Genomic DNA, 12,337 nt, shown 5'->3' on the forward strand with positions numbered 1-12,337 from the left:
TTGAATACTGAATTAAATTGATTTAATTTGAGGAATTATAATAGATTTAATTAGTTGACTGAATTGTGAATGTTAGAAAAGAAAGTATGCCATGTGAGAACGAATGAGTCTGTGGGCAGTGTGAGGGTCAGCTACTCCAGGACTTCCACACTGTGCACTGTGCCCTTGTGTAAAGCTCATGTGCCGGGCTCATCTTGGGCTTAAATACACTTATTCCTTTCCTGTGCTCTGTGAGCATTGGCTTCCGACACTCTGGCATTCCTAAGGCACATCATTACAGTGCCAGCTCTTTTCTTGTTCATGGGACAGTAGCCTTGAGGTTAGGAGAGACAGAACATTCAGAATTGGTAGGCTGAGATAGAGGGGGAGGAGAGGCTTTCAAAACAGTTTCAAGTCCTGGACCTCAGAGACTATTAACTTAATGTAAACTTTGGATACATATTCATCCTTGAGAGGGGAAAAATCCCTGGAGTGTATGTAAAGGAATTTTAATTCAGAACATGGCTGTTGTGACAAGAGATCACATGCAAAAGACCTTCTAGGTCTGTCTGATCCGGCTGGAATACAAACATACTTTTAATCCAGGAGACAGAGGCAAGCAGATCTGAGTTTAAGGCCAGGCTGGTATAGAGCAAGTATCTGGTAAAGAAATGCTTAGTTCCGTGGTGCACGCCCTTAATCCCAAATAATGAAGGTAAAGTTAGTTTGTAAAAGGAAGTAGCCGTGTTTGGAAGTGAGGTCTAACTGAGTGCTGAAGGGAACAACACAGAGAATGAGGATGAAGAGGAATTTTACCAGGACAGTAAAAAAGAGACAGGTTGCAGAGAGAGAAAGAACAAGCTAGATACAGGTAAAGGCAGTACAAGCCAGAGAATGAGAAGGAGCCAGCAGATTAGAAAAGATTGCTGGAGTTAGTTGGAGGCCAAGCAGAACAATTCAGGGGCCGAGAGAAGAACCAGATTCAGTACTTCAGCTGAGAGAAGAGTTGGCAGCAGACAGCTGAGCAGAACCAGCCAGCCCAGAGCTCAGTAAGAACAAGAAAGTGTGAGCTTTTTCAGCAGTAAGTCTCAGAAGCTGAAAACATTTTAGGCCTAGATTAGATTGTATGGAGGCTAGCAGCTTCCAGGACTAGGCCTGGGTTAGCAGAAGGAGGCAGTAATCCTCAAAGATAACAATTGAAACAAAAGAATAGAAGTTTCTTTTACAAGCTTATTACGTTATAACCCTGCTCATGAAAACCTAAATAGTGACGTGATTTGATATGGTATGCATCTGTATGTATGTTTGTATTTCTGTGTGTGTATGTGTCCCTTTGTGTGTCTTGGTTTCTCTCTCACCCACTCGACCTCCCTCTCATTTGGGTCATTGTGTGTGTGTGTGTGTGTGTATGTTGTGTCTCTGTTTATATGTGTCTGTGTTTTTGTGTGAAACAGACTATTAGCAGATAAGATATGTGTGAAGTATAGTAAGTATTTGATTGCATCTATATAAAATATTTTATATTTTCTAAAATAGAGCATTTTATTGAAAATGTCTTTTATTTATGTTTAATGAGGCTATCATTTCAGCAACGAATATAGAAGAAGATGGATTATTTTTTACCTGGTAATGTGACATTGAGCTGAGACATCAGTATTTTGTCTTAAATGAGCCAACCAAACAGTAGACTTTTTTATAGTGTACAAGTGTGAATATTATTTTTCTTGTACGCTTAAAAACCAGTACATCTTCTTTTAAAAAGCATCATCATGTCTTGTCCAACGTGTGTTTTCAGGATAGTGTGCAAGCTCCTTAGTGAGATTTATGAGTACATTCATTGCTTGTACAAGCTCTCTGACACAGTGTCGATGCTGGATATGCTGCTGTCTTTCGCCCATGCCTGTACCCTTTCTGACTATGGTGAGTCACTTTCTTTGGAAAGAACACGTGGCTTACTGAAATGTGTACCTCACTCAATGTTATATAAGGGAGGTGAATATTTTACTGTTTTTACTTGAAATAGTTTCTTGCCTGTGACCCAAACTAAGATGCACAAAGGAGATAGTAAAAATAACCTTAAAAATTTAGGGAGCTGGAGAGGTGGCTCAGTGGCTGAGAGTGAACACTGAGTTTGACTCCCAGCACCCACCCCTGTGTGGAACTAGCTCCATGGACCAGACGCCTTCTGGCTGCCTCATGCGCTGCCTTCACATGGACACACAGACACACAAACACATGGTTTCAATACAAATTAATCTTCACAAAATTTAAAATCAAATAATATTCATTTAAAAATTGGCAAGTCAGAAAGAGCAAAGGCGCAGGAATCCTTAAAGGTTTCCCAAGCAAGAAAGACTGCTGAGCTGTGTTAGCAGTGGTGCACTGAGTGCAGGAGTGTCTTCCTGGAGTAAGCCCTCTTGGCTCTGGGCACCAGGAGCTGTGCCACATGCTCTCATAGCCACGTCTGTTCAGGGGCGGTCATTTCCCAGTGTCAGATTGCTTCTTCAGTTGTGTTAGCCCCTGAAACTTTTTACACAATTGATCGATTACTATCACACACCTAGGACTGGTGTGTGGTAATTATGGTTGAATAACTGCAATATGATAATGTTAAAATTAACATTTATGATTAAAATTAGCAACGTTTCTGATTTGTTACATTGATTGATTAGTTTCTAGAGATTATTTTTGTATTATGTGCCATGCCTGGCTCTATTCTAATAGTTGTTTTGTTAACTATTAAGTGACATGTTGCTCTATTTTAATTTGAGAACTATTATATCTTTATTTTTGTCTGGACCAACCTTAATTTGTGATGAACATTTTGAAGTTTATCTCTTAGTGTGTAATATTTTAGTTCCCCTCAGATGCTGCCCATAGAGATATTTCAGTGAACCAACAGATTCTTTGAACTTGGTTTTCTCCAAAATTGACTTTTAGATTTATTTTTTCCAAGGGTGCAGGAGATAATATTATGTCTGTGTTTGGTTCTGCGTTCTAGTTGCCTGTTTAGTGGCATTTCGCTTTGAATGCTAGGTGTGTTAGCTGTGAAGAGTATTTAGGGTGCAGTAGGTAAACTTTATATAGGAGTCACTAGTGATATTGAAGTTGTTACCAATGGCCATGTGGTTCTTTTTAATGTTTACAGACATGAAAATTTCATAATCTGTTTTCGAACCAGGGCAGTGGAAAGGAACTACATTCTCGAGTTCTCTGGAAGTAAATTAAAATAATGATACACCCATTACAATTAAGGGAGGTTTAGGAGTATGTTTGGGCTAAAAGAGTAACATACTCTCCCAAGTTGGCCTCATAAAAGGACTAAGGTCAACCCATATGTACACTCCACAAGGTATTTAGATATAAACATATATACTCAGCTTTTCCACCACCGCCCCCCCTTTTTTTTTCAGTTCGACCAGAGTTTACTGACACTTTAGCAATCAAACAAGGATGGCATCCCATTCTTGAAAAAATCTCTGCAGAGAAACCTGTTGCAAACAATACATATATTACAGAAGGGAGTAATGTTCTGATCGTAACTGGACCGAATATGAGTGGGAAATCCACGTATTTAAAGCAGATTGCACTCTGTCAGATCATGGCACAGATCGGTAAGCTACACTTTTACTGTTTGGTTACCAGTGTGGTGGTTTGAACAAGAATGACGCCATAGGTCATAGATTTGGTTGTGAGCCTAGCCTCTAACAGCTGAGCCGTCTCTTCAGCCCCAGATGCATGTGTTTGAATGTATGGTCTCTGTTGGTGGAGCTGCTTAGGAAGAATTCGGAAGTGTGAGTTTGTTGGAAGAGATGTCTCACTGCGTGGACTCTAAGGTTTCAGTAGCCTGTGCTATTCCCAGTAGAGAGAGGTCTCGTCTCCAGCGTGAGGTAAGATGTGCAGTCTCAACTCCTGTTCCAGCACGTGTCTACTCTCACCATACGCTCCATGGAGGTCATGGACTCCCACTGGAACTGTAAGCCCTCGTAAATGCTTCTATAGATTGCCTTGTTCATGGTGTGTGTCATGGCAGTAGAAAAGTAATAAAGACACCAAATCTCAAGTAAGATAAACTGCTGTCTTTAGTGACCAAGTGACATTTTCTAAACATTACAAAATTGGGCATAGAAACTTTCCCCTTAACTTGGGGTACCAAAACCAATCAGGAATAGAAAGAAAGAAAGAGAGGTAGAGATATATAAGATATATATATATAGTGTGTGTGTGTGTGTGTGTGTGTGTATGTGTGTGTGTATGCACATGGATGTAAGTGTCTGCCACTGCTCCAGCACTGTTACATATGTCTTCATGTTCAGCTCTAACATAACTCCTATCTATGATATCTAGCTTTCCTGAGAACTGACTGCCAATTGTTGGAAGCCAGGCCTGGCAGCTCACACCCTTATACCAGCACTAGGGAGGTGGAGAAGCAGCAGGTCAGAAGGTCACCCTCAGCTACATTTTAGCTTGCAGCCTACCTGGGCTATGAGAGACCCTGTCTTCAGGAAGTGGGCCCTGACTTGGTTCTTGTATGGATCACAGAATGATCTAGTCTTCTTAATGCTAGTTGTCCACCTATCTGAAGGGCATTAGTATCCTTGTCATCACTGTCCAATTAAACCCTGAAATATGGCTACATATATGTGTGTTTCCTCAGGCTTGAGTGCAGAGTAAAGTGAAGCTTGATGGCCTGTGAGCTAGTGTAGGGACCATGTAATCTTCTACAAGTTACATCACTTTTGACTCTTCTCTTTCCTACTTGCAAATGGGTATACTAGTGGTCGTTGTTCCTGAGAAGTGTTGTGAGGACTGAGAGAGATAATGCTTATCAAATCAAGCTACAGATGAGAAAGAGGACAGGCTGGAGCCTGCCCTAAAGCACAGAATGGAAACAGAATGGTATGCTCAAAGAACTGCAGACAGCAGAGGCTTCCAAGAGCATTGCTGAGCAGAGGGCCTGTGAGGAGTGACAGGACATAAGGCTAGAGGGAAGGGGAAGGCTTAGATCACAGAGGGCCTTGAATGCTTCACCAGGGAGGCTGAACCTCAGCCAGTAGACAGGAGCTGCTGCAAAAACTGAGGCAGACACTCATAGCTAGGCCACCATGTTGACTATAGACAAGAGCCAGAGCAGAGGCAGGGTGCTATCCAGGAGCTCCTGTAGCTAGTAGATGGGAGATTTTGAGAACCATTTTAGTGGAGGTTGAGAGAATGGCCAACATAAAAGTATGCCAGAATAATACAGTGTGTGCTGTATTCTCTACACTGCCCTTTGGCCTAAATGGAACTTTCCATTTACTCATTTAGAGAACTCTTAGAGGCTGTTTTTAATAGATAAATGATTTTTTTTTTGGTCTGAGAAAGTCCTTTTTTATATTTGTTTTTTCATGTGAACACATAGTAGGCCTTTAATTCATTGTGTGAATAATGACGGTCAGGCTCAAAGTGCAGCCTGCGGTCAGCCAGGATCAGTGCTTGGCCGTAGGCTCCCACACTGTCCTAACGGCTGATCCTGGGCTCACCGTGCTGTGCTTTCTCTGCCCTGTGCCCATCATGCTGGGCACCTCCTTCTGCCCTGTGCTTAGTACCATAAAGCCTGTCTTCCTTGTTTGACTGAGTCAGAGTCTAGAGAGTATTAGTGTAGCCTCCAAATCGTGAGGAAGTGGGAGCACTGAGAGTGACTTGTCAAGGCTCTCAGCCTCTGAGAGGCAGTGTCCCGACGCACAGCCAGCCAGTGTGGCTGCAGTTAGCGTCCTTCCCAGTTAGCACCCTTGCTGGAACACAGGAACACAGCAACGTGCTCTAGCGTCTTAGAAAAAGTTTGTATTTTGTTTTGAATCAAATTCTAGCTCCATTCCTTCATTATTTACTTTCAGCACTATTTATTGTATGACTGTGAGATGTTAGAGCTTGCTCTAGATACAAGTCTCTGCTGTATGTGTGTTCCATGCATGTGGGTGTGTAGGTGCACACAACCACATGGGAAAGCTAGAGAACAGGAGGATGTTGGTTGTCTTTCCCTCTCCTGTTTTGCCTTGTTGTCTTGAAACAGAGCCTCCCACTGACTTACAGTTCGCTCTTTCAGCCTGGCTGACCAGCCAGTGCGCCTGCAGAACCTGCGTGTGTGTGCTCCGCTGCTGGAGTGACAGGCACCAGGTTTCCCAGCTCTCACATGGGTACAGTGCACGCAGCTCAGCTCCCCACACGTGTCTTTCAGCTGTGATCTCTCTCCAGCTCCTAGTTTCCACCTTTCAGCTAGTTTAAAAGCACAGTGGTGGGGAAGTGGTGGAGCTCTGTGACCTTGACCTCCATGCTCTCTTTGCTAAGATGAGGAAAGCCACAACCATTTTAGTGTGTCATGTAGCCAAGCAGAGGTTAGCCTAAAGATACCTAGTATGAAGAGAATGAACTGCTGGTACTAAGAGTACTCTAGTGTGAGACCGGGCACCTGAGCCAGGCATGGCGACACAAGCCTGTAATCCCCTCACTTGGGGAGGCAGAGGCAGGCAGGTAACTGTGAGTTCGAGACCAGCCTGGTCTACAAAGTGAGTCCGGGACAACCAAGACTACACAGAGAAACCCTGTCTGGTATAACATAATGAAACAAACAAAAGAGCAGTCACCTGATGGTTGCTTATGGACCATGAGGGTCCTCATTCCTTAGCCAGGCCCTGTTCTCCGTTTTTCTTTTTTGCCCTAGATCCAGCAATACTCTCACTTCTTTTCTTTCCTCCCATTACATCAATTTTATCTACACAGGGCTCTGTGAGATACATTTCCTCTTCTACATTGCTTATTTTGTCTTAAGATGTTAGAATGACTTTCATGTCACATCATGTAGAAAAATAGGTTAACAGTCAGATCCGCTATCAAATAGGGAGCATTTTAGATAGTTCCGTAGCATAAGAATAGTCTCATGGAACATAACTCATTTTTTTTTTTTTTGGTTATATGTTTTTATTGCCCTTCTGCTTTGGACACATTTCTGCATGTTTGTAGAGACTTGTGTTTTACAGTGATTTTCATCAACTTGACCCTTTGTACACATTTCCTTCAGATTTCAGATTTTGTTGATGAGCTTCATAAGCATGTCTTCAAGGTTTCTCTTTTGCATGTTCTCACTTAACTATATACCCTAATCATTTATGAAGTATAAAATGATCTCTTTCTCTCCGGTGTAGTTGAGCATCAGATCAAATACATCATCATTGGGGCTTTTTAATAACTTTGTACTGCAGGTACCAGAGGCAATTGGAGTTTAAGCGCTAGCTTATGAGAGCCTGGGCGTTGCTCCATAATGCTACACTCATCACTCTGTCCACCACACACTCCTACCCTCAGATAAGCACAGTGATGGTTGGCACCTTGTTTTCTAAACACTTCAGTTCCTTCTTTATTTTACAGGCTCCTACGTTCCAGCAGAATACGCTTCCTTTAGGATTGCTGAGCAGATTTTTACAAGAATCAGTACTGATGATGATATTGAAACAAACTCGTCAACATTTATGAAAGAAATGAAAGAGGTAACTAAACAAAACTTTCCTTGTATTAAAAGCATATTAACTATCCTGGCATCCAGAGTTGCTGGTGCACTTTAGTTCCTGAGAGCCAGAGGGCAGTCAAAGACAGCTTCCTAGTGTGTCTCAGGTGAAATGAAACTGATGTGTCACAGAAAATATCAGAAAATATAGCTCTAGACGGCTCATGTGGGCTTTCATATTTCTATATGGGACATCTGACAGGCTTTCAGAATACAATGACTGTTTTACATAGAATCAGTTGTTCTTCTTTGGCTTTAAAAGTCATTGATTTGCCCTTATAAATACGAAGAATGAGAACGCTCATTTCCCATAAAAGTGTGCATCCTTCCACTTCCGATCTGAGCAAACAGCAACTATTTTTGAGGCAGAGAAGTTTGAACATCTGTGTTAGGAAGGATGCATGGATCACTGTGCAGTTAGATTTCTTTTCTGTATGTGTCATAGAAAATGGGGGAAATAAACCTATATTTGCTTGGCATATATAGAATGTCTGCAGGGATTCTATCAATATTCTAGATACATGAAGTTATGTTTTATTTTATTTATTTACTTTATCTTTGAGAAAGGATAACACTGTATATAGCCCTCCTAGGCTTGCCACGAACTCAGAGATCCACCTGCCTCTACCATTCTCTGTGCTGACATTTATAAATGGGTGCCATATATCTTTTAAATAGCTCCCTTGTTCCATAAAAAGCTACTATGCTTTAATTCAGTTGGGTGAATTCTGTATTGTGAGAAAGGTTGATATTCTCCAGAGAGAAAGATTAATTTCTATCAATTTAAGCCTTGTTGTTTGTTGGCCATGAATTTAAATTTGTTAAACAAGTATATTTTTCTCAATATTTTGTTCTGTTTTTATCAAATATAAGTAAGTTGTGAAGTAAATACAATTTGAGTTGGTTTTCAACATTTTATGATGATGATTGGTCCCTTGTAGAGAAGAAAACAGCCATCTTTGTGTTTTACTTAAGCTTTTAGTTGACTGTTCTGCTTCTCCATATTGTAGATAATACTGTTTTGTTGTCTCATATGTATGTAGATGTCTGTTTTTATATATTAACTATTCGGGTGGAATTATTAGTCAGGAGAAGAAAAGCAATGTGTTATTTTCTGCTCAGCAGGATTTCTCTGTTAACATACATTTCAGAAAGCTGTATTAATAAAGGTACCAATTTCATTTGTTTTCTAAGAGAGTAGCATCTGCTTTGTTACATTGAATAGTATACATAGTTATATTATGTATTAATATAATAGTCACATTAAAATTATGTCTTCCAGGTAGCTTATATCCTGCATAATGCTAATGACAGGTCACTCATATTAATTGATGAGCTTGGCAGAGGCACTAATACAGAAGAAGGCATTGGGATTTCTTATGCTGTCTGTGAGCACCTGCTGGGCATAAAGGTAAGGTCTATTCAGTCTAGATGGTGTGCTTCATATATGAGACATGATCGGATCATACAAGCACTCTTGTTTTCTAAGTGGCATGTTTCATATATGTAACATGATTACACTGTACTAGCACCCCTGTTCATACTAGATGGTGTGCTTCATACATGTGACCTGACTGGATCATACAAGTACCTTTGTTTCGAAGTGGTGTGCTTCATCTATGTAACATGATTGCATCATACCAGCACCCCTGTTCATTGGATGGTGTGCTTCATATATGGAACATGAATGGATGTTTGTACCAGCACCCACAAATAGCTCTTTAAACATTTTGGGTAGAAAATAGACACTACAGGAATTTCTGTTAGTTCTGGTGAAACTAGAAATAATGACTATTGTGTATACATGATACAAACAAGGAGTAAATTTCAGAACTACAAATAATGCATCAGTCATTTGGCTCTAATTTAATCAAATTGAATAACAAATTATGAAGATATTTTCAGAGGTATTTCTACATGTAATATCTGTGGCATCATAGAAAAAATATGATGAGAACACCATCCTTTAAAGAAAACATGTTCTCACAAATTATGTAAAAATAATTTTTGTTCTGCTTTTAAGATAATTTGGAAAATTATTTCTTAGATGACCACTCAAAAACACACAGGTATGAGAAACATAAAAAACCACATTCTTCTAATTAAAATGTCTCTAAGGAATTTTTTACCTAAACAAGAGCCCCCAGTGATTCATTATACAGAATGAGAAACTATTTTGTATTTAAATAAAACGTTACAAGTCAAGAGTGATGTTAATTCGCAGTATTTTATATAATTTCAAATGTTAGCTAAAATTTCTCATAGGAACAAGATGTGTGTATCACTTAAGACAAAAAATAAATTAGTATTTGTGATGGCTGTTTTTATATGTCACTCTGACTAGCCGCAAGCACTCTTACATTTGGTCAAACATTGTTTTATTATGTGTGCAGAGCATTTCTAGAAGAAGTGAGCGTCTGAACTGTAGACCGAGCCCATAGCCCTCACAGAGGGTGTGGCAAAGGCTAACTCTCCCGAGACTTAGAGGTGCTCTTGTCTGCTGCTGGAAGTCTACAAGATGGTTCCAGACTCTGGCATGTTCTTTCCAAATTGAAGCCTGGTGACATTCAGCTAGAATCACTTCATAGCTCTTACCACCTGTTGGTTGTGGAACTCGTTAAGAGTCTGTGACCACAAACCAAATCTTTATAATGAATACACATGCATAAACACATACACACACACCATCACCCTCACCCTCCTGGTCCAGTTGACTGATACAGTATCTATATCCTGACTGAATATTTTTGTGATATTGTGCAATACGTATTCTACGAATACTTGCTTCGGCGCTTTAAGAAAGCCCCTTTCTAGCAGAGAATTAGAAGCTTGTGTTGCTTCTTACTTTTATGATGCTGAAAGTTAGTTTTCTCACATAGAACCAATCCTTGGTGTCTGGCACAATTTTAGCAATCTATAGGCCTTGAAAAGTCGTTTTCCTGTTGAGTTAACATAGAGTTTATAAAGGTTTTGTGTGTATGTGTGTGTGCTGATAAGGATCTAAGCCAGGGGCTGGCACACAGTAAGGGAGAACTGTGCCACAGAGCTGCATCTGCAACCCGTTGATGCAGGTGTTTTAGCACATTGTTGTCAAACACAGTCATTAGCTGCCAAGCAGTTTGCCCCAGAGGCTAATGAGTTGCCAATCTTACTCTTTCATATTAATTCCCCCAGGAGACTCACTCCACCAAACCAGATTAACTCCTCCCAGGAGCTGTGCCAGTGACCTCTCACTAGGCCCTTCCTCTTATGGGCCCTCAGCTCCCTGTGTTGTCACACTGAAGCTCAGGTGTCAGCAGGTACCCTGTGCAGCACACACCTCAACTGCATCTAAGCCACAGGTCACAGACTGCAGAATTTCCATGTTTAGTCATAGGTCATGTCTTCCCTCTCTTTGCTGTTATCTTTGTTTGAGACATCTCGTTCTTCTGAGACAGACTCTTGGTATATGTCCCTACCAAGTAGGTGACCTGGTGTTCTCTGTGCTGCCCAAACTGGAAATTCGGCCATGTTAATACTTAAATTTTAACCAATTCTCTCAGCTTGTCATGTGTAATGTCTTTTTATTTTCTTTTTCTGAGACAGGTTTCTTTGTGCTGTCCTGACTGTCCTAGGATGTGCTCTGTGGAACAGGCTGGCCTCGAACCCATAGAGATCCACCTGCCTCTTCCTTTCAAGTGCTGGGATTAAAGGCTTGCCCCACCACCACCATCTGTCTTAAGTATAATATCTCAAAATATGACCAATTATTCAGATCTCTCTTTGCCTTAGTAAAACTGAAAACTTAAGGGAATTTTTCCTTGGATTTAATCCCTGCCACCAAAAGAGAAAACAAGAAAAAAACAAACACAAAATTAACCTTTGAAGATTCAGATGCCTAACATAATTCATTAATCCCATGTTCCAATACTCCTTATAGAGGGACCTCAGGGTGAAGTGTGTACAGTGTTAAGGGAATGCTTTGAGTATGTGGGCAGGAGAGCTGTGGGACCTGCTGAGTGGCCACCTCCGTTAGTAGCTTCATCTCTGGTAACCTTCATCTCTTTCGTGTGGAATTTCTTCTTTTTCACATAACATACTGTGTATGCACAAACCAAGTTGACCTTTCATTGGATATAAACTTCAAACTCCATGAATTGATCATGTCAGTAGCTGGGATACCGGTTTCATTCCTGTGTCTTTGCCAAGCTAATTGGAAAGTTAAGCTGCTGTGTTATATTTACATAGTTAAAACAGGGTTTTCTAGATAATTTAAAAGTACTGATTTTCTTTGTTTGTTATATGTTCTAGGCATTTACACTCTTCACTACCCATTTCCTGGAACTGTGCCATATAGATGCCCTATATCTTAATGTAGAAAACATGCATTTTGAAGTTCAGCATGTGAAGAACACATCAAGAAACAAAGATGCAATTTTGTATACTTACAAACTTTCCCGGGGACTCACAGAAGAAAAAAACTACGGTACTGTATATAGAATTTACATAGAGACATCAACAAGACAAACTGCCTTTCCCCTTTATTTGATGGCTCTTCACCCTTTTCAGTATTTATACGCTTTCTAAAATACTAGTTTCTTTGTCAAACTCAGTTTGTATAGTTTATGTTCTTTGCTTTTCATTTGTATCAGCTGAACTGAGCCAGTAACTATAGGATTAAAATAATGCATGAAAGTCCTGGAAGAATTGGCTTGTTAGAAAAATAGCAGGTTTTTAAAAAAATATTTATATTTGATGTATATGAGATCTTTGCCAACATGTATGTCTGTGTACCAATTGAGTGGCTTATCCCTCAGGAGATCAGAAGAGAATGTCATA

The 12,337-nt window shown here is 40.3% G+C and overlaps 1 protein-coding gene across 1 annotated transcript in view; it reads left to right on the forward strand.

Annotated features, from left to right (window-relative positions):
• The window catches only part of Msh4 (mutS homolog 4), a 60,613-nt gene that overhangs the window by 33,041 nt on the left and 15,235 nt on the right, over positions 1 to 12,337 (forward strand). The window contains exons 14-18 of the mRNA XM_021644455.2: positions 1,775 to 1,899; positions 3,393 to 3,593; positions 7,384 to 7,502; positions 8,802 to 8,930; positions 11,810 to 11,984. Of these exons, the coding sequence (XP_021500130.2) occupies positions 1,775 to 1,899; positions 3,393 to 3,593; positions 7,384 to 7,502; positions 8,802 to 8,930; positions 11,810 to 11,984 (749 nt within the window). The remainder of the gene's footprint in view (positions 1 to 1,774; positions 1,900 to 3,392; positions 3,594 to 7,383; positions 7,503 to 8,801; positions 8,931 to 11,809; positions 11,985 to 12,337) is intronic.

This window comes from Meriones unguiculatus, chromosome 10, assembly GCF_030254825.1.
Source record: "Meriones unguiculatus strain TT.TT164.6M chromosome 10, Bangor_MerUng_6.1, whole genome shotgun sequence".
Classification (NCBI taxonomy): Eukaryota; Metazoa; Chordata; class Mammalia; order Rodentia; family Muridae; genus Meriones; species Meriones unguiculatus.